The 22,511-nt window shown below is 46.0% G+C and overlaps 1 protein-coding gene across 3 annotated transcripts in view; it reads left to right on the top strand.

Annotated features, from left to right (window-relative positions):
- The window catches only part of NUSAP1 (nucleolar and spindle associated protein 1), a 143,919-nt gene that overhangs the window by 108,110 nt on the left and 13,298 nt on the right, over positions 1–22,511 (top strand). For all 3 annotated transcript variants that reach the window (XR_013215106.1, XM_077260697.1, XM_077260698.1), the window contains exon 10: positions 20,456–20,572. Coding sequence is in view for 2 of the 3 variants with exons in the window: in XM_077260697.1 (XP_077116812.1) it covers positions 20,456–20,572 (117 nt within the window). In the remaining variant the exon portion in view is untranslated. The remainder of the gene's footprint in view (positions 1–20,455; positions 20,573–22,511) is intronic.

Genomic DNA, 22,511 nt, shown 5'->3' with positions numbered 1-22,511 from the left:
GTTCTCTGGTGGTGGGGGTGACATGACATGCTGGTCTACAGCTCCTTCCCAAAAGGATTACTGTCAGCCTACTCCCAAAAGTTAATGTCCCCACTATCCACCAACCACAATCCTGTGTCAGCTTCTTATATCACTACATGTGATCTTGTCTGGACAGGATTCAGTGCAATTCTCTTAGGTCGGGTTGCAGCACAGATCATACAAGTATTTCTCCAGTCTGGGTTTGTCTGATCACAGTCCATCTGTCTTGTCTGGGTCTCTGGTTATACAAAGATATGACCGTAGCAGTAATGTGTCAGTCATAGTCGGACTTTTAAGCATCAAAACATTCATAATACACCTTACTTTCGTCCTGCTGCACTCTCTCAGACACCATTTATTCACTTGCTATATCAATCACTCAACTTGAAGCAGGTGAATCTTTTACCAATCTTTCAATTACACTGATAATCAAACAATCACTTACAAATTTCCTTCTAGAACTAGGCACTAGATTTCACTTTCAATTTACAATATTTCTTTGTACTTCAAAACTATTGTCGCTTTAAACAAAACACAGATCTACCAGCGCATACTACACCAAGAAAATACAGAGAGAGAGAGAGCAGCCACATGCTGCCCCCTCCTTTTCAGAGACACAGAGATAAGAAAAATCACAGCATTCCTCTACACAGAGAAAGGAGGAAACAATAGCGCAGCGGCTTGACCCCTCCAATCGGGTATTTTAGAAAACTTTCACACAGATACGAAATACAGCAGTTCTCAGACTTAATTTCTACAAAACATTCCTCTGATCCTCCCTCTCCATCAACCTCTTTCTATCCTTCGTTCTTTAAGCCTCACGCAACTCGTAAATAAGCTTGCACTTGTTCTCACAATCCTTTATCCTTCAACATGCCCCTCTTGTTTTCTATGAGATTGTGCCATGTGGATGGCTGTAATCTCCCTGACGAGGGCAGTCCTACATACTTGTACAACCTGCCAACATTCCTGAATGCCTTCTTGCCCTCCCGTGACTCTACTATTGTCTTGACTTCCACAGCATCCTCATTTAACTTGTGGGGCACGGACTTCTTCTGCTTTAAGAGACGCAGCATGACTCACAGAATACTATGTCCTCCTGCAGTAGGCCACTGACAGCGATATCAACACTGTGTCCTATACCACGGAACTTCGCGTTCAACGTACTAGGAAAAGAGCCTCGCGCTCAATATTTCCTGTCCCTAACCTGAACAACAGTGATTAACAGACTATCCTGTCACGATATTCCAAACCGTTGGGAGGCGGTCTCCTAGTGAGAGCCCTCCACAGAAATACAGGTGGTCCCCTCTCGGGATGTCTTAAATTACCTAGTTGGTACAATATCACAGAGGCTGCGTCTCCTATCCCTTTCTCTAAGCCGCCCCACAATCTACAACTTGCTCAATCTTTCACTCCACTACTAGACAATAGTCACGGGTAGGGTGGTTGAATGGAGTACAATGACCGGTGGAGGAGGTATGGTGTACACGAGGACGCGCTGGATGCGACATCTCTCAGTTGCTGGTTCAGAGCGTGGCACGGGATCGCGCTCGGTCTCACCACTCGACCGGTCACTCCTCAGACCCAAGGAGACCACAGACAAACCAATAACGGCTGAGACACTAGCAAGTGTGACACATACAAAGTATATGATCTCCACTTACCGTGTTTGGAGGGTGATCAGTCCTCGAGGTCAGCCACTATGGGTATCATCCAGGGATGGGTCCAGGGGGTCTCGGATCGCTGGCCACGCCCCACGTTGGGCGCCAAATTGTCGGGGTCGTCACGACAATAACCCTCATTCACCAGTCATTCCAAATTAAAGTATGAGCCAAGCATCTGGTACCGGGTAAGAATGAGTCAGACAAATAGCTGGTTCAATCTTAGTTGAAGCTCGTGCGTCCACAAGTGTCGGCAACGATCACAACAACTGCGTTTATTTCCGGATACACAGTACTATATTGTTCTACAAAAAGGAATGCAATAGGCGGGGTTTAAGCAGTATATGTCTAGTATTCAGTCCTTTCTGATTTGTCTTGATGTCTCCTGGCGAATCCTCCTTTCTTCACATTCCTAAAGTTTCAATTTCAGAAGAAATGATACTTTTTTCCTCAGAGACGAAAACTAGGGTAAAGGTGAATACTGGCAGCCATTTTAAATACAGTTATATCTGCAAGCATAGGAAAAACTTATTGTTTCACAGTATAAGATTATATAAAAGTACAAAAAGGTATAAAGATATATATTTTTCACCTTGACATATCTACCTATCTATCTGTGTGTAACGGAGTGTGGGTTGGACAAATGTAAAAGAGGAGGTTGGACAGAAATGACATCACAAATCTTTTTGAAGCTAGAGGGGGGAGAGGAGGGAGGGGTTTGGGTGTGTTTTGGAGTGGGTGTGGTAGGTTCCTGCTTAGTAGCAGTGCAATGCATCATGGAACTTGTAGTATTAGAGCACAGTAAGTCAGGAGAAAGGAAGTTGTCGATTAACCCCATGAGAGCTGAATCCAGCACTAAAGATGTGCTGCTACAGCATGATAAAAGGTAATATTGCTAAAATAAACACAGTAGATGTTTTCAGTGGCACATAATAGCAAGATTTATAAAAAAAAAAAAAAGTTATAGTAGTGGACAGCTTCTTTAATTGTATTGGAATCTATGAAAGCATTTGTTAGAGGGCTCTCTATATTGGTGAAATTAGTAAACGGAAAAATAAAACAAGAGAATAAACCCAAAAGTTAGAAGAGCAGGTCGGCCTGGCTGAATCAGAATTTATATCAAACCCTCAGCTAGCACTTCGGAAAATATAAAGAATCTCAAAAACTAATGAAAACTCACCTATTGGGACTAGCTGCACAAAATTTTTATTTATTTTTTTGTTTGCAAAACAAACATTTACGGAGGGTGAAAACGCAGGCCACTTGCTAGCAACTATTGTTAAAGCACAAAATACCGTATTTTCCGGCGTATAAGACGACTGGGCGTATAAGACGACCCCCCAACTTTACCAGTTAAAATATAAAATCTTCTTAAAAGTCGGGGGTCTTCTTATACACCCTATGTCGTCTTATAGGGCCGGTGAATATGTGCCTTTTGGGGGGGGGGGGGGGGGAGTGATCCTGATGACGAGGGGGCGTCTCACAGGAAAGTGAGTATCCCCCATTACCTTATCGTAGCGGTGCAGCGTGGGGGTCTCAGTGCTGGGAGTGGCGGCGGCGGCTGCTGTGCTCTGGTGCGGCGGCTGCTGTGCTCTGGTGCGGCGGCTCCTCTTCTGTGCGGGGCCTCTGTGCTGTGCGGTGGCGGTGGCGGCGGCATATCTTTATCCAGTTGGGGCTCCTCCGGCATCTCCTTAGCCCTGGAGGCCCCGCCGCAACTCCACGAGTGCAATGCAGCGGCCATTTTCCCGGAGGCAGCTCAATAGGTGCGATGCGGTGGCCTCCGGGAAAATGGCCGCTGCTCAGATTCAGATCTCGTCCCGAAATCTCGGGACACGAGATCTGAATCTGAGCAGCGGCCATTTTCCCGGAGGCCACCACATTGCACCGATGGAGTTGCGGCGGGGCCTCCAGGGCTAAGGAGATGCCGGAGGAGCCCCAACTGGATAAAGATACGCCGCTGCCGCCGCCACCTCACAGCACAGAGGCCCCACACAGAAGAGGAGCCGCCGCACCAGAACACAGCAGCCGCCGCCGCTCCCAGCACTGACACCCCCACGCTGCACCGCTAGGATAAGGTAATGGGGATTACTCACTTTCCTGTGAGACGCCCCCTCGTCATCAGGATCACTCCCCCTCCCCACCCACCATATACACCGGCGTACAAGTCGATTCCCGGCGTATAAGACGACCCCCGACTTTTAAGAAGATTTTCGGGGGTTAAAAAGTCGTCTTATACGCCGGAAAATACGGTAGGTCCTTGTACATTTCTAGACTAGTCTCTGACACTGGGGGTCATGATTACGGAGGATGGAGATATTCTCCACACTCTGCATAATTACTTTTCTAGTATTCTTCTAGAAGCATCACCAATTCAGTAGATATAGAGAACTTTTTAGCAACCATTCCATTACCACAATTATCAAATCTAGAAAGGGATATACTAGAGAAACCAATTGAACTTGAGGAATTGGAGGAGGCCATTCAAGGGTCCCAAAATGAGAAGGCCCCAGGCTCAGATGGGTTACCAGGGGAATTCTTCAAAAACCTATCAATAAATATTGCTTCCAAATTTACTGGCAGTTTTTCAAGAAAGTATTAGAATTGGTAACCTCCTGGAATCTATGAAAAAGGTGGTGGTGGTTTTGATATTGAAACCTGGAAAGGATCCATCCCTGCCTGATTATTATAGACCCAACTCCCTCCTCCAAACCGACATCAAACAAACGAAAGACGCCACTGAACATGGATATAACAATAAAATAGATAGTGGGCTCGGGTATAAATAACATACCTTTATTGAAAAGTGAATGGCAAAAAACGCCACTGTGTGCAAGAGTGCCCGCACAATAATGAAAATAAAATGACCATTAAAAGAGATAACCATATACAAAATGTACCACAAAAAGAGATGTTATGAACTAGTTTTAGTTAAAAAAAAAAAAAAAAAAAAAACTTGCTTGATTTGACGTGTACCAAGACATTATTCCCATGATGGGTAGCCCCATCTGTGACAATAAATAATAATGCCAATTAAATCATCTTGGTGATGTATAGAAGTTTAAGAGAAAAAGTTATGAGCACAAACACATGGGACACATGTATTGAAATTTATATAGGTACACGATAGTACAATATCGTTAGGATCAGAGCGCTAATTACTTCTGGCTGCAACATAAAATGTTTGTCCCTTCCTGGGAGGCGTTTCTTCATGTCTCGCCCCCCAAGGCTTCCAGCACAGGTTTCTTTCAAGCCATCTCCTTTTTCTTCCAAAAGGAGTCATCATACCTAATGATAAGCGAATATACTCGTTACTCGAGATTTCCCGAGCACGCTCGGGTGTCCTCTGAGTTATTTTTTTTTTTAGTGCTCGGAGATTTAGTTTTTTCCATAATACATGACTGCACCACGATAGAGGGGATCCGCCCCTCAAGGACAGGAAACCTTCAAGATCAATGGGGCGGCTCCTCTCTCCACATCAGTTGGTTTCCTGTCCTTGACGGGGAACCCTCAAGATGAAGGACTTCTGATGAAGACAGAAGAGGATGCCTGGGCCGGGTGGATTTGGGCAGGCGCTGGTCTGCACCCGTCACCAGGTACCGGTAGTCGCCTCGGGGGTCATGTATTCCATGCCCCCCCCTGAGCGAAGCATGGCCACAACCCGTGAGGCAATGCCCGGGTGAAGATTATCCACGGGGGCCGCAGATGGCGTTTCCCCCCCCCCCCCCCTGTTGATTTAAAATCCTGCTGTCCACGGGGGTCACTTTTATGGTGCCCCCCCTGTTGACCAAAGGTGGCCATGCAGCCCGTAAGGCACATCGGTGCCCGGGCTAGGTAAGCTCCTCGGAGGTTTTGGGGCCCTCCCTGTTGAGCGTTTGAAAGCAGGTCTCCCCCCTTCCTCCCTCTCTGGTCGGTACCTGAGGCTGCATGGAGCGGTGTCCGGGGCACTGGCATAAGTACGTTGAGGGTGAGTGCTGCGCTGCCTCCTGGAGTTCCGTAGACGTGGACATTCCCGGCGCTGTGAGCTCCTTCACAGCCGGCGCCGGGTACCGGAAATGGTGGGTACGCGCATGCACACAATACCCGGCGGCAGCACTCGGATCCCTTGTGCAGGAGCTAAGGGGCAGGGGGACCAGAATCTTCGGCACGCACCGGAAGCAAAGGCCGGGTGCGCGCCTGGAAGTAAAGCATGCATAGGCGCTGAAGGAGCGTGCACCGGAAATGATAGCCGTGTGCACGCGCAGGACCCGGCGGCAGCATTAGGGGAAGAAATTCCTGTCCAGTTCAGGGCCTATACGGGAAGGGGAGGTCCTGATAGTGGCAATACTGGAGTTCCTGCAAAAGGGCTTAGATCTGGGGTTAGCTGTTAGTACCCTCAAAGTACACGTTTCAGCCTTAGCAGCCTTATTCAACTGTGACCTGGCAAGCAATAGGTGGGTGGTGAGGTTTATCTGAGCCTGTAGTAGAGCTGACTGTTCCATCCCCTACTCCTCCACCATTTGATCTAAATTTAATGTTGACAGCTTTGACAGTAGGGTTGGGGATTTACACGCGTTGTCATCTGACCCCCTTACACACAAATTATGGACGATAGGGTTGTATTAAAATTAGATCCGGCATATCTCCCCAAAGTGGTATCGAGATTTCATAGGGCTCAGGATATAACCCTACCCTCTTTCTGTCCCAATCCTAGTAACAAGAAAGAGGAGAGACTCCATTGCCTAGATGTCAGGAGATGTATCCTACAGTATTTAGAGATTACAAAATCCTAGAGGAAACAGGGCTTTATTTGTTTCATTCCAGGGGTCAAGGAAGGGCCTTAAAGCCTCAAAACAGACTATCGCTAGATGGGTGAGAGAGGCCATTATTCTAGCGTATAGTAGTGCAGGCAGGGTTGTTCCACAGGGTCTGAAAGCCCACTCAACGAGGGCCATGGCGACGTCGTGGGCGGAGAGAGCAGATGCTACCATCGACCAAATCTGTAAGGCGGCCACTTGGTCCTCTCCGTCTACATTTTTAAACATTATAGGCTAGACCTATCTGCTACCTCTGATCTCACATTTGGGAGAAGAGTGTTACAAGCAGTGATCCCTCCCTAAAAGAGAATACAAATCTCTGTAACTTTCTCGTGGTGCCGTCATGTATGATGGAACAACACGGGTATTACATACCTGGTAATGTGTTTTTTCATGAGACATGACGGCACCCTTATATTCCCACCCTTTTGATCACGTCATTAGTTGGGTGCATTATTAGCATTATTTGTATTATACACTCCCTGGGGTATCGGTGAATAGAACCGTATAGGATGTATTATTTATGTGTACACTAACCAGCGGAGTTCCTCTCATACTCTGTAAAACAACTGATGTGGAGAGAGGAGCCGCCCCATTTATCTTGAAGGTTTCCTGTCCTTGATGGGCGGATCCCCTCTCTCGTGGTGCCGTCATGTCTCATGAAAAAACACATTACCAGGTATGTAATATCCGTGTTTCCTCACCTCAGCTGAATGATTTACATCTCTTAGCCATCTTGATTACATGTGGGGATTCCCTAGCAACCAGGCAACCCCCACATGTACTTATGCTGGCTAACAGATGTAAATCATTCAGCTGCGGCGATGAAAACTAAATCTCCGAGCACTAAAAAGTACTCGGAAGACACCCGAGCGTGCTTGAGAAATCTCGAGTAACGAGTATATTCGCTCTTCACTAATCATACCCGTTCCTCTCCACGAACATTTTTTCAGGATTCTATTCCAATCTTTTCTTTGTCTCAAAGGACGGCTGCCCTTGTCTGATCTTGGACCTCAAGTATCTGAACCAACTTGTACGTCCGCTCTATAATCGTCTCGATGGAATCTGATGAGTTTCTCTGCTCAGTGGACATTCAGTGGATGCGTATTTCGACATTCCGATTTGTGCGCCGAATCGGAGATTCCTCAGATTTGCCATTCAGGGAAGTCGCTATCAGTTCACAGCAGTCTCCTTAGGTCTGGACTCTGCTCCCAGGGTGTTCACGAAGGTAATAGCAGTGGTCATGGCAATCCTGCGATCCGGAGCAATTGTTATAATCCCTTATCTGGACGATCTTATAATCAAGGGATCGTCCTTCCGAGACTGTTGTCAGAATCTTCAGATCACCCTGGGCACTCTTGTCTGTCTTGACTGGATAGTCAACAAAGCAAAGTTTTCCTCCTTGAAGAGAAGGTCTCAGCTCTTCATCTGGGGATCCGTTTTCTGAAACGCCCATCTCATCCCTTTCGGCTCTGCATGAGTGTGCTGGGGAAGATGATTGCACTTTTCCCAGTTTCATACCTGTCCACTTCAGCTGGCCCTCTTGGGATGGCCCAAGAACGACACCTTGTCCCATGCTGACATTATCTTACCCCCTCGAGTGCGTCAGTCATTTACATGGTGAACCCTTCCTTCGTCCATTCGCCTGGGGAGATATCTTTCCCTCCATTGGAAGGTCGTCACAATCTATGCCAGCCTTCTCGATTGAGGTGCTGTCTTTCTGCGTCAAACAGCCCAGGGTCGCTGAAACCCTCGGGATGTTACACTGCCATTCAATCTGGAGATCTGGGAAATACCTCTCCCTTCACTGGCAGTATCTCCCCATAGGCCATCCGGGTCGCATCCAGTCAGACAATGCCACAGCTGTGGCGTACATAAACCTCCAGGGTGGAACGCACATCTCCAGGATACAAGTCTGGGCTGAGAAAGACAACAGCAATCTCAGTGGTTCACATTCTGGGGGTAGAAAATTAGGTCACCGACTTTGAGTCGCCAGGACATCATCTCGGGCAAGTGGTCACTCAACCCCTAAGTGTTCAATCAGGCGTCTCAGATGAATGCCAAGGTGCCTCTCTTTGTGCCTAGGTCCTGCGACCCTCTGACGATCGGTCAGGATGCCTTGGTCTAGCTCTCGCCTTTCATACCTCTTGCCGCCTCTCCCTTTTGATTCTGAGAGACCTCAAGAAGATCAAGTCAGAAGGAGTACTGTAATTCTGCTGTCCCCAGAAGGGCCTGGTATGCAGAGCTAGTAAACATACTCAGACACTCTGGTAACGTCCAGACCGCCCAGATCTCCTTTCGCAGGGTCCCCTCTTCCACCAGAATTTTCATTCTCTGAATTTAATGGCATCACCATTGAGACCGCCGTTCTGAAGCAAGCAGGTTTTTCACCTCAAGTCATACAGACCATGATCAGTGTGAGAGTCTGCGTTTCCTCGCATTTATAACAGAACCCCGGCTGGCCTATATTTGCTGGTGTGAGGACAATCGGTCCGCTCCAATGTCTTTTTCACTTCAATTCATCCTGGCTTTTCTCCAGTCTGAACTCGATTCCAATCTTTCCCTCAACACTCTCAAGGGTCAAGTCTCTGAGCTCTCAATCCTTTTTCAAAGAGTTGGCTTCTTGACCCCAGGTCAAGACCTTCCTCAATGGTGTTGGTTATCTGGCCCCCCCATCTTATCGCCCTCCAGTAGATCCGAGGGATCCTAACTTGGTCCTTTGCGCTCTTCAACAGCCTCTGCTCAAGCCCATTCAGGACATTACGGCTTCCCTTCTTTGCTGGAAGGTTGCCTTTATGGTGGTGTAGGAATCTGTACTCCGCTGCAGTTGAGGTAAGCACAGGAGGCTATATTGTTGAAATGTCCAAGCAAGTTTATTAAAGGGAAGGTACCGCATTTGTAGATCATTGATAAATCAATGTAATGTAGCATAACATGCTGTTATAACAAAGATTTGATTGCATTTGAAACATATTTTGTGTGTTATAGGAGTTTAAAGAAGGCACTGGAGGCTGACATCTTGGTTTCACAGCAGTAGCAGGACACTATCCATGTCATAATATGGCACCCCATGGTCATAGGGTCAGCCCTGGTCTGTCATCTCCTATCTCTAACATTGCAGCAGCATTAGCAGTGAACTGGGTACGCCATTGTGGGCTGCACAATTCACAGCAGTGGGAGTGTTCTGCTGCTATATTCATGGAGCCCTCCGCTGTGATTTGTCTCCTGTCATTAGGATATGCTAACAGAAGCATTAAGGTACCTTCACATGAAGCGACGCTGCAGCGATAGCGACAACGATGCTGATCGCTGCAGCGTCGCTGTTTGGTCGCTGGAGAGCTGTCACACAGACCGCTCTCCAGCGACCAACGATGCCGAGGTCCCCGGGTAACCAGGGTAAACATCGGGTTGCTAAGCGCAGGGCCGCGCTTAGTAACCCGATGTTTACCCTGGTTACCAGCGTAAAATGTAAAAAAAACAAACAGTACATACTTACATGCGTCCCCCGGCGTCCGCTTCCTGCACTGACTGAGCGCCGGCAGTAGCAGGGCACAGCGGTGACGTCACCGCTGTGCTGTGCTTTCACTTTGCGGCGCTCAGTCAGTGCGGGAAGCGGACGCCGGGGGACGCATGTAAGTATGTACTGTTTGTTTTTTTTACATTTTACGCTGGTAACCAGGGTAAACATCGGGTTACTAAGCGCGGCCCTGCGCTTAGTAACCCGATGTTTACCCTGGTTACCAGTGTAAAATATCGCTGGTATCGTTGCTTTTGCTGTCAAACACAACGATACACGGCGATCGGACGACCAAATAAAATTCTGAACTTTATTCAGCGACCAGCGACATCACAGCAGGATCCTGATCGCTGCTGCGTGTCAAACTAAACGATATCGCTAGCCAGGACGCTGCAACGTCACGGATCGCTAGCGATATCGTTACAAAGTCGTTTCGTGTGAAGGTACCTTTAGGCCATGTGCACACGTTCAGGATTTTTAGCGTTTTTTTCGCTATAAAAACGTGATAAAAACGCTAACATATGCCTCCTATTATTTACAGTGTATTCCGCATTTTTTCGTGCAAATGTTGCGATTTTTTTTCCGCGAAAAAATCGCATCGCGGAAAAAAAAGCAACATGTTCATTAAAAATGCGGAATTGCGAGGATTCCGCACACCTAGGAGTCCATTGATCTGCTTACTTCCCGCACGGCGCTGTGCACACCATGCGGGAAGTAAGCAGATTATGTGCGGTTGGTACCCAGGGTGGAGGAGAGGAGACTCTCCTCCACGCACTGGGCACCATATAATTGGTAAAAAAAAAAGAATTAAAATAAAAAATAGTCCTATACTCACCCTCGATGTCTTCCCGCCTCACCGCTGCATGCTGCCGCTTCGGTTCCTATAGCTGCTTTGCGGTGAAGGACCTGCCGATGACGTCACTGTCTTGTGATTGGTCGTGAGCGGTCATGTGACCGCTCATGTGACCGCTCACATGACCGCGACGTCATGGAAGGTCCTGCACGCACACACCAGCTATAGGAAGAGGAACGGATGCCGCTGATGAGATGTCTGGGTGAGTATAACCATTTTTTTTATTTTTTTTAATATTTTTAAACATTCTGTCTTTTACTATAGATGCTGCATAAGCTGCATCTATAGTAGAAAGTTGGTCACACTTGTCAAACAGTATGTTTGACAAGTGTGACCAACCTGTCAGTCAGTTTTCCAAGTGATGCTACAGATCGCTTGGAAAACTTTAGCATTCTGCAAGCTAATTACGCTTGCAGAATGCTAAAAAAAACGCGGAAAAAACGGAAAAAAAATGCGGATTTCTTGCAGAAAATTTCTGGTTTTCTTCAGGAAATTTCTGCAAGAAATCCGGACGTGTGCACATACCCTTAGGCCATGTGCACACGTTAAGTATTTTTCGCGTTTTTTTCGCTATAAAAACGTGATAAAAACGCGAAAAAAACGCTTACATATGCCTCCTATTATTTTAAGTGTATTCCGCATTTTTTGTGCAAATGTAGCCTTTTTTTCCGCGAAAAAATCGCATCGCAGAAAAAAAAGCAACATGTTCATTAAAATGCGGAATTGCAGGGGATTCCGCACACCTAGGAGTCCATTGATCTGCTTACTTCCCGCACGGGGCTGTGCCCACGATGCGGGAAGTAAGCAGATTATGTGCGGTTGGTACCCAGGGTGGAGGAGAGGAGACTCTCCTCCACGCACTGGGCACCATATAAGTGGTAAAAAAATAAGAATTAAAATAAAAAATAGTAATATACTCACCCTCGATGTCTTCCCGCCTCCACTGCACGCTGTCGCTTCGGTTCCTGTAGCTGATGTACGCTGAAGGACCTTGCCGATGACGTCACTGTCCTGTGATTGGTCGTGAGCGGTCATGTGACCGTGACGTCACGGAAGGTCCTGTGCGCACAGACCAGCTATAGGAAGAGGAACGGACGCCGGTGAGGAGATGTCTGGGTGAGTGTAAGCATTTTTTTATTTTTTTTATTATTTTTAAACATTCTGTCTTTTACTATAGATGTGGCATAAGCAGCATCTATAGTAAAAAGTTGGTCACACTTGTCAAACGCTATGTTTGACAAGTGTGACCAACTTGTCAGTCAGTTTTCCAAGCGATGCTACAGATCGCTTGGAAAACTTTAGCATTCTGCAAGCTAATTACGCTTGCAGAATGCTAAAAAAACGCAAAAAAAAAATGCGGATTTCTTGCAGAAAATTTCCGGTTTTCTTCAGGAAATTTCTGCAAGAAATCCGCAACGTGTGCACATACCCTTAAGGTACTGTCACACAGTACCATTTTGATCGCTACGACGGTACGATTCGTGACGTTCTAGCGATATCGTTACGATATCGCAGTGTCTGACACGCAGCAGCGATCAGGGATCCTGCTGAGAATCGTACGTCGTAGCAGATCGTGTGGAACTTTCTTTCGTCGCTTGATCACCCGCTGACATCGCTGGATCGTTGTGTGTGACAGCGATCCAGCGATGTGTTCGCTTGTAACCAGGGTAAACATCGGGTAACTAAGCGCAGGGCCGCGCTTAGTAACCCGATGTTTACCGTGGTTACCAGCGTAAACGTAAAAAAACAAACAGTACATACTTACATTCCGGTGTCTGTCCTCCAGCGTCTCAGCTTCTCTCCACTGTGTGAGCGTCTGCCAGCCGGAAAGCGAGCACAGCGGTGACGTCTGACGTCACCGCTGTGCTTGCCGGCTATGGCGCTTACACAGTGGAGAGAAGCAGAACGCCGGGGACAGACACCGGAATGTAAGTATGTACTGTTTGTTTTTTTATTACTTTTACGCTGGTAACCACTGTAAACATCGGGTTACTAAGCGCGGCCCTGCGCTTAGTTACCCGATGTTTACCCTGGTTACCGGGGACTTCGGCATCGCTCCAGCGCCGTGATTGCAACGTGTGACCGCAGTCTACGACGCTGGAGCGATATTCATACGATCGCTGCGACGTCACGGATCGTGCCGTCGTAGCGATCAAAATGGTACTGTGTGACAGTACCCTTACTGTTTCAGAACAGATCCTAGATTGCCAGGAGTAAAATGTGGGAGAAAAGTCTGGGCACAGCAGGCAGAGTATCAGCGACTGCAAAGACATCAAGGAGGAACAGTGTAGAATCAGCATTATCAGAGCCGAAGTTGTCTGTGACTCATCCATCAGTAAGATAAGAAGGAGCTCCAGGTCTACAGGGAAGGGCCAGGCATTGTGAAGGGAGTGGAGAGATACATTAGTATGGCTGAGAGAGACTGATGGAAGAGAGAGAAAGACATGTAGTATGATGCTCTATAAAACAAGCTGTGCATCCGATGCAGTAACTGCTGATACCAGATCTCAGGGCAGTCACACACAAAAATGGCGCTGCCCTGTGATGCTACACTTCATTCTCCCCCAGGGATACTAAAACACCCAAAAGGGGAGGGAAATGGTGATGTCAGCAGTTACTGCCCCAATTTTTCAGCTAACAGTAAAGCTGATAAGTCTCACTATAGCTGCATGAGGTCTAAAACGGAAAATGCTCCCCCTAGTGGTAAATATATATTTGTAAAAAAAAAAATATATATATAATAATTTTCATATAGAAATGTTTGCAAACATTGCATTAACACATTTTAATTACTATTTTAAGCTTAATTTCACAAAAAAAAAAAAACTAACAAGAAAACTGGTGGCACCTTCCCTTTAAAACTGCATAAACCACTCTGGATAACCAAAACAAACGAACAGCCTTTTCTGGCACAAAGTAAAAAAGCAAATCGAAAAATAAACAGTCCCTATTGTACCGTGGGTCCGCCCGCTCAGGTCAGCGTCTTTAGCAACACACACTGGAGGTCTCCACACCTCCATCCACAGACACTGAATGAGACATTGAGCTTCCATTTTATTAGCCAAACCACCTCCATGGGGTTGGGATATGTGAGCTGTCATTCCCACCCATCTCTTTTATGACCGCTTGTAAAATCCAGCCCTGGAATGGCCTAATAACTTTCTCAGCACTATAGGTGATGGAGCATACTTCCGAGCTCACATCACCGCAGCTAATAGCCGCAATGACGCACATCTCGCCTCAAGGACTCGTCCGGCGGCCATCTTACAGTGGCTATAACGTCTATCAGACGAGTCTGAGCTGGCAGCTCTTGTCGTTCTCCTTTTCTAGTTTTCTATCAGGACATGGTGGTCCATAGATCGCTTCCTTTGTTCCTGCCTAAGGTTGCCTCCTCTTTCCACATCAATGAGGACATTGTCCTTTCTTCCTTTTGCCATTCCCCAGTTAATCCCTTGGAAAGGTCACGCCACAGGCTGTACCTGGTCAGAGCTTTTCGGTTCTACATCTCTAGGACAGCTTTCCGGCGCTCTGACACTTTGTCATCCCTGATGGTTGTCTTAGGCTACTTTCACACATCAGGTTTTCAGTGTCAGGCTAAATCCGGCTAATTTTCAAAAAACCGGATCAGGCGAATGTTGCCGCCGGATCAGGTTTTTTACCCATAGACTTGTATTAGTGCCGGATTGCATCAGATGACATTGCGTTTCGTCCGGTTTTCGCCGGATCTGGCAAATCTGCCTCTTACAGTTTCTTGAAAAAACGTCCATAGCAACGTTTTTTGTCTCCGGCGAAAAAGCCTGAAGCGCCGGATCCAGCGCTTCTGGCTGTTTGCTAGAATGGAAGCCTATGGGAGCCGGAAGGTGCCGGATCCGGAAAAAGGCGGAACCGGCGGCCTGATCCGGTTTTTTAAACTGAGCATGCTCCAAATTTTTTTTTTTTATCCAATAATCTAGATATGCTAGCCGGATCCGTCAAAATAACGGATCCGTCGCATCAGTTTTTCACAATCTGTGCCGGATCCAGTTTTTCCAACATTCGCCGGATTTAGCCTGACACTGAAAACCTGATTTGTGAAAGTAGCCTTAGGGTGTCTTTCTGCCTCAAAATCTACCATCGCTTGGCTATCTTGGAGGCATATGTGGCTAATGGCAGACCACCCCCTCTGGTGTAAAGGCTAACAACTCCACATGGGAGGTGGGGGCCTTCTGGGCAGTTTGCCCCTGGGTCTCTGCATCTCAAATCTGCAAGGCAGTTCCCTGGTCATCCCTTACCACTTTCACGAGGTTTTATTGAATACATATTTGGGCTTCGGCTGATGCCAGCCTGGGAAGAAAGGTTCTGCAGATGGCTGTTGTCCGCCATCCGACCTGAGTTATTTTCCCTCCCTTGGGACTGCTTTAGGACATCCCATGGTTACTTGTGTCCCCTATTGAAGTGATAGTGATGCATTTTTGGTACTCACTATAAACTTTCTTGGTACCTTCATTGGGGGACACAGCACCCTCCCTGGTTTGTGCGTATGTGCCTTCTGTTGGGCCTTTACATAGCTGTGATTTTTTTTCTTGTTTGTTTGCTTCTGGTTTTTCACGAACTGATGAGCTTTGTTCCAGTCAGTGGGTGTATACTGCTGAGGAGGAGCTAATTATTTTTTTGCTTAGTGTCAGCCTCCTAGTGACTGCAGCATGGTACACACATGGTTACCTGTGTCCCCTAATGAAGGCTCCAAGAAAGATTTTACGGTTAGTGCCAAAAATCCATCTTTTACGCCGTTCCTCGTGTGGTGTAAGAGATTAGACGATTTTATTCTTTGGGTTGGTGATACCAAATTTATATTGGTTTGACATTAGTGGTTGCTGTCACACACCAAAGATATATTTTTATTATTTTACATTGCCATAGATTTAAGTTATAATTTTTCTATATCTCTGTCAAGTCATGTGAGGGCTGTTTTTTATGGGATGAGTTGACTTTTTTTATTGGTACTATTTTCAGGCACATCATTTTTGATCGCTTTCTATTCTGATTTTTGGGAGGCAGAATGAACAAAAGAACAGCAATTCAAAATGTTGTGGGTTTTTTTTGTTTCGTTTTTTATACGCAGTTTACTGTGTGGTAGAAGTGATGACCGCTTTATTCATCAGGTCAGTACGATTACAGCGATGACCACATTTATAGAACTTTTTTTTAAAGATTGCTGCTTCTAATCAGTTTTATAGAAAAAAATGTTTTTGCATCAATATACTGAGAGCTGTAGTTTTTTTTATTGCTCCTCTGATGTATCTGAATGGCAGCTTTTTTTCTGGGGCCAAGTGTCTATTTTTAAATTTTTTTTGTATTTTTTTTTTTACAGCTATAGCATTTTTATTTACATTCTTTGTTGATCGTGTTTTGTTTCACTTTTTTTTCAGTGGTAATTGAAAAGGCAATTTTTTGCCATGTTCTCTTTTTTATGGTTTCACTGTAGGAGTTGCACAGTGATTGTTTAATAGATCTAGATCTGCACTTGGTGATTCCAAATGTGTTGTTGTTTTTTTGTTTTTTTTTACTTCTTTACTTATGCCCTCTATGGGACTTTAACTTTTGACTGATCACTGGTCTCCTGCCTTGCAATACAGATGTACTGCAGATCGCCTGTTAGACCCTGCATGTGTCTGGCATACAAAGAGGTTATTGACCTCCAGGTGTCATTACTACCATCCCCTGGGATTTCGTTGGGAGGTGCAGCTGCCTTCCTCTCACAACCTAAACACTACAACAGCTATCCATTGCGGCATCTGGAGGAGCTCCGCTATCGGGTAAGGCCCCTTTCATACATCAGTTTTTTGCCGTCAGTCACAATACGTTGGCTCGGTTGTGAAAAACTGATGCGACTGATTCATTTTTCAACGGATCTGACTAGCGGATCTGGCTAATTGGATCCTAAAAAAATGGGAGCATTCTCAGTTAAAAAAAAAAAAAAAAACTGAATCCGTCGCCGTATTCTGTTATTTGACTGATCGGCGCCCATAGGCATCCATTCGAGCAAATGACAGATCTGTCGCTGTCCGTTTTTTCGACGGACACAAAAAAAAACATTGCTTTGTCCGTTGTCTCCGGCCACCGGACAAACAATTTTCGACGGATCCAGCGAACGGTGGATGAAACGTGAGGCCATCCGTCGCAATCTGTCGCTAATACAAGTCTATGAGAAAAAAAACGGATCCGGCGGCATCAGTCGCCGGATTCGTTTTTTTTTTCAAAATTCGACGGATTGCGACTGGTAGCTAAAAACTGATGTGTGAAAGGGGCCTTAGCTGAACTCCCAGCTGTGATTGTGCAGGGGAAGTACTGTGATTGGGTTTTTCAGATGGACTGACCTATCAGAGAGCGGGGACTGTAGTAACTGGTCCCCGTATCTTTAACCGTATAGGTCAGGTGTCTGTTTCTACTGCTGGCACAGAGCTGTCCCTTTTTCTAATTGTGTTTCATTGTTCTACAGCCAAATTGGTTCAGAGGTGAAAACAATTGAACCAAACTAATTTTGTGGTGCTGAAAACTAATATGATGCTTGTAATTACTTATGACACATTTCATGCAGGCTTATAAATTGCATCTTTATTTCAGTATCACTATTGCATTGTCAGAAGCTCGCCTATTGCATCATCTATTTAGTCTATTGAGCCTTCAGTATTCTCTCATCTTAGGGGGGACCAATCAAAAAACGCCGACTCAACTCTGGCGTAATCCTAATTACAGCTGCATCACCTACTTTAATAAATGATATGTGTAAGGCCGGAGACACACTGCTGCGAGATATGGCCGAGTCTCGCTGGTTAAAAATAAGCTGTGGCACCTGCACTCCGGAACGGAGCGTGCAGCTCCATGTATTGCTATGCAGCTGCACGCTCCGCTCCGGAGTGCAGGTGCCACAGCTTGCTTTTAACCAGCGAGACTCGGCCGTATCTCGCAGCAGTGTGTCTCCGGCCTAAGGTGTACAGTTTTAGGATTTCTTGGCTTATTTAGTACAGGGGTGGAGAATTTTTTATTTTTTTTTTCCAAGGGCTATTTGGATTTTTATACTGTCCTTTGGGAGCCATACAAATTGTACATTAACTCTGCCCTGTGTCCTGTCGCTTGTCAGGATGTAATCTTATATTGTATGCCACTCAGTAGCGAACACTGCATGCGCATGCTCAGTGCAAGAGGAAATGTATGGGCCCAGGACCATGAAAATACAACTGCAGGCCCAAGTGCTGCAGTCCCCAGGAATCTTCCCAGGGGGCCAGATAAAAGGTCATTGAGGGCTGATGCTGGAGTACAAGAGACAAGCAAAAAAAAAAAAGACACTGAATGAGGACCTCATTTTGTAGTGCAATTTCTGTAACTGTTGTTTTCAATTCGCAGTAGTATTTAGACAGGTTTTACTTACTGGAATTGTTGCTAAAGGTACCTTCACACGAAGCGACGCTGCAGCGATAGCGACAACGATGCCGATCGCTGCAGCGTCGCTGTTTGATCGCTGGGGAGCTGTCACACAGACCGCTCTCCAGCGACCAACGATGCCGAGGTCCCCGGGTAACCAGGGTAAACATCGGGTTGCTAAGCGCAGGGCCGCGCTTAGTAACCCGATGTTTACCCTGGTTACCAGCGTAAAAGTAAAAAAAACAAACAGTACATGCTCACCTGCGCGTCCCCCAGCGTCTGCTTCCTGACACTGACTGAGCTCCGGCCCTAACAGCACAGCGGTGACGTCACCGCTGTGCTTTCACTTTCACTTTAGGGCCGGCGCTCAGTAAGTGTCAGGAAGCAGACGCTGGGGGACGCGCAGGTGAGCATGTACTGTTTGTTTTTTTTACTTTTACGCTGGTAACCAGGGTAAACATCGGGTTACTAAGCGCGGCCCTGCGCTTGGTAACCCGATGTTTACCCTGGTTACCAGTGTAAAACATCGCTGGTATCGTTGCTTTTGCTTTCAAACATGGCGATCGGACGACCAAATAAAGTTCTGGACTTTATTCAGCGACCAGCGACATCACAGCAGGATCATGATCGCTGCTGCGTGTCAAACTAAACGATATCGCTAGCGAGGACGCTGCAACGTCACGGATCGCTAGCGATATCGTTACAAAGTCGCTTCGTGTGAAGGTACCTTAAGTTTCCTCAAAATATCTGAAAATTGGTGTGTGTATATATATGTATGTATCTATATATATATATATATATATATATATATATATATATATATATATATATATATATATTATAGCATCGTGATTACTCGCTAATCCCACCTCCTGCCACAGTAGCTCCTCCCCCCACCTCATCACCACACAGAATCCCGCCCCCATTACATTATCACACACAATCCCGCCCCAACCACATTACCACACAGAATCCCGCCCCCATTACATTATCACACACAATCCCGCCCCAACCACATTACCACACATAATCCCGCCCCTCACCACACATAATACCGCCCCCCACCACATCACACTTGCTAATCCCGCCCCCTGCAAGTAGCTCCACCCTCACCACAAATAATCCCGCCCCCACCCCATTACCACACACAATCCCGCCCCCCACCACATTACCACACACAATCCCGCCCCCCACCACATTACCACACACAATCCGCACCACATCACCACACACAATCCCGCCCCCGCCACATCACCACACATAATCCCGCCGGTCCACCACATCACCAGACATAATCCCGCCCCCCACACTACATCACCACACATAATCCCGCCCCCCCCCACTACATCACCACACATAATCCCGCCCCCCCCCCACTACATCACCACACATAATCCCACCCCCCACCCCCACTACATCACCACACATAGTCCCGCCCCCCAACACTTCACCCCACACAGTCCCGCCCCCCAACACATCACCACACATAGTCCCGCCCCCCAACACATCACCACACAATCCCTCCCCCCACCACATTACCACACGAGGCTCCGTTCCCCACACATTACCACACGAGGCTCCGTTCCCCACACATTACCACACGAGGCTCCGTTCCCCACACATTACCACACGAGGCTCCGTTCCCCACACATTACCACACGAGGCTCCGTCCCCACACATTACCACACGAGGCTCCGTCCCCACACATTACCACACGAGGCTCCGTCCCCACACATTACCACACGAGGCTCCGTCCCCACACATTACCACACGAGGCTCCGTCCCCACACATTACCACACGAGGCTCCTCCCCCCAACATTACCACACGCAGCACTTCCTTTCTATGTAATTCAACCACTTCAGCCAAGGTAAACGTACATTTAATTGCATAATCACCAACAGCGTTAATTAGATAGCAATGAGCGTGCCGAGCGTTAGCTGGCTGGAAACAGCTAGTAGCAAAATATTCTGCATTACGTTTGCAAAAATGTTTCAAAGTACGGTAATAAAATGTTTATGCATTAATTATATGTACACGGTAAACATCTTTGCTATCATAGAAACTAGAGACAACCAAAAATATTCATTGTCAGATTGAATTCAGGAGGTCAAAATAATTAAGAAATGGCTCATTTCATAACAGAACCTGGCAACTGTTTGAAATATGTAGAACAGTCTTTTATTTTGGTTCCTTTCTTTTGCATTTAGCCATCACACCTTTCAAATTCACTGCTGAAAATATAGCAACTCCAAATAATAGCAAAAAGATGAAATTTGACCTCCAGGCAAGCTTGTCACGACCTCTCGGTTATCAGCCGCACAAAGGTGAGTGTTTCCTAATTATTAATGTAATATGTCATTAAACTTGCTCAGCTGTAGGTGGGTGGCAGATTATATTGGCTGTAATGTGTTGCAAATTGTTTTAACCCCTTCACAACAGGTCCAATTTCCATTTTTGCCTTTTTTTTCCCTCCCCTTTTTCCCAGAGCCGTAATTCACTTATTTTTCTGACCACATTGCCATATGAGAGCTTGTTTTTGTGTGACAAGTTGTACTTTTGAATGCCACCATTCATTTCTAAGTGGGGAGAAATTGTGAAGGGAAAAAAAAGGCAGTTCTGACATTGTTTTGGGGGAATTGTATTCCAGTGTACATTTTGTGGTTTAAAAAAAAAAAAAAAACCTCATAGGATCACTTTGCTAGTATGATCATGGCAATACCAAATATATTCAAAAACCAAATTTTTTTTCATGTGTTGTTTTTTTTTTTTTTTTTTTTTTTTTTGCGGTTGTCACCATTTTTCAAGACCCATAATGTTTTCAGCCAATGGAGCGGCGTGATGGCATAACACTTTGAGATAGAAATGACATTTGAGATAGATATGACATTTTGATATATATATATCTTATATGTATATATACATATACACTCACTGGCCACTTTATTAGGTACACCTGTCCAACTTCTTGTTAACACTTAATTTATAATCAGCCAATCACATGGCGGCAACTCAGTGCATTTAGGCATGTAGACATGGTCAAGACAATCTCCTGCAGTTGAAACCGAGCATCAGTATGGGGAAGAAAGGTGATTTGAGTGCCTTTGAACGTGGCATGGTTGTTGGTGCCAGAAGGGCTGGTCTGAGTATTTCAGAAACTGCTGATCTACTGGGATTTTCATGCACAACCATCTCTAGGGTTTACAGAGAATGGTCCGAAAAAGAAAAAAAATCCAGTGAGCGGCAGTTCTGTGGGCGGAAATGCCTTGTTGATGCCAGAGGTCAGAGGAGAATGGGCAGACTGGTTCGAGCTGATAGAAAGGCAACAGTGACTCAAATCGCCACCCGTTACAACCAAGGTAGGCCTAAGAGCATCTCTGAACGTACAGTGCGTCGAACTTTGAGGCAGATGGGCTACAGCAGCAGAAGACCACACCGGGTACCACTCCTTTCAGCTAAGAACAGGAAACTGAGGCTACAATTTGTACAAGCTCATCGAAATTGGACAGTAGAAGATTGGAAAAACGTTGCTTGGTCTGATGAGTCTCGATTTCTGCTGCGACATTCGGATGGTAGGGTCAGAATTTGGCGTAAACAACATGAAAGCATGGATCCATCCTGCCTTGTATGGAGCATCTTTGGGATGTGCAGCCGACAAATCTGCGGCAACTGTGTGATGCCATCATGTCAATATGGACCAAAATCTCTGAGGAATGCTTCCAGCACCTTGTTGAATCTATGCCACGAAGAATTGAGGCAGTTCTGAAGGCAAAAGGGGTCCAACCCGTTACTAGCATGGTGTACCTAATAAAGTGGCCGGTGAGTGTATATATGTGTGTGTATGTGTATATATATATATATATATATATATATATATATATATATATATATATATATATATATATATAGTTAGTATAAAAAAAAAAGGGGATTTTTGTGTACTCACCGTAAAATCCTTTACTCCGAGCTAGTCATTTTCATTTGGGCACACAGGGGGACCAATGGGTGTTATGCTGCTGCCACTAGGAGGACAAAGTGAACACAGATTAACTCCTCCTCTGCAATATACACCCTCTCTGGCTGAGATTCAACCATTTCGGTAGCAGAGCAGTAGGAGTATTAAACAAAGGACAATAAACTAATAGGGCTCAGAGAAAAGGATTTTATGGTGAGTACACAAAAATCCCTATTTCTCCTACGCTTCATTGGGGGACACAGGACCATGTGATGTCCTAAAGCAGTCCTTGGGTGAGGAGTAACACAACT

The sequence above is a fragment of the Ranitomeya variabilis genome, chromosome 1 (assembly GCF_051348905.1).
Source record: "Ranitomeya variabilis isolate aRanVar5 chromosome 1, aRanVar5.hap1, whole genome shotgun sequence".
Taxonomy (NCBI): Eukaryota; Metazoa; Chordata; class Amphibia; order Anura; family Dendrobatidae; genus Ranitomeya; species Ranitomeya variabilis.
The sequence above is the reverse complement of the archived record's forward strand: the minus strand, read 5'-3'. Positions and strand labels throughout refer to the sequence as shown.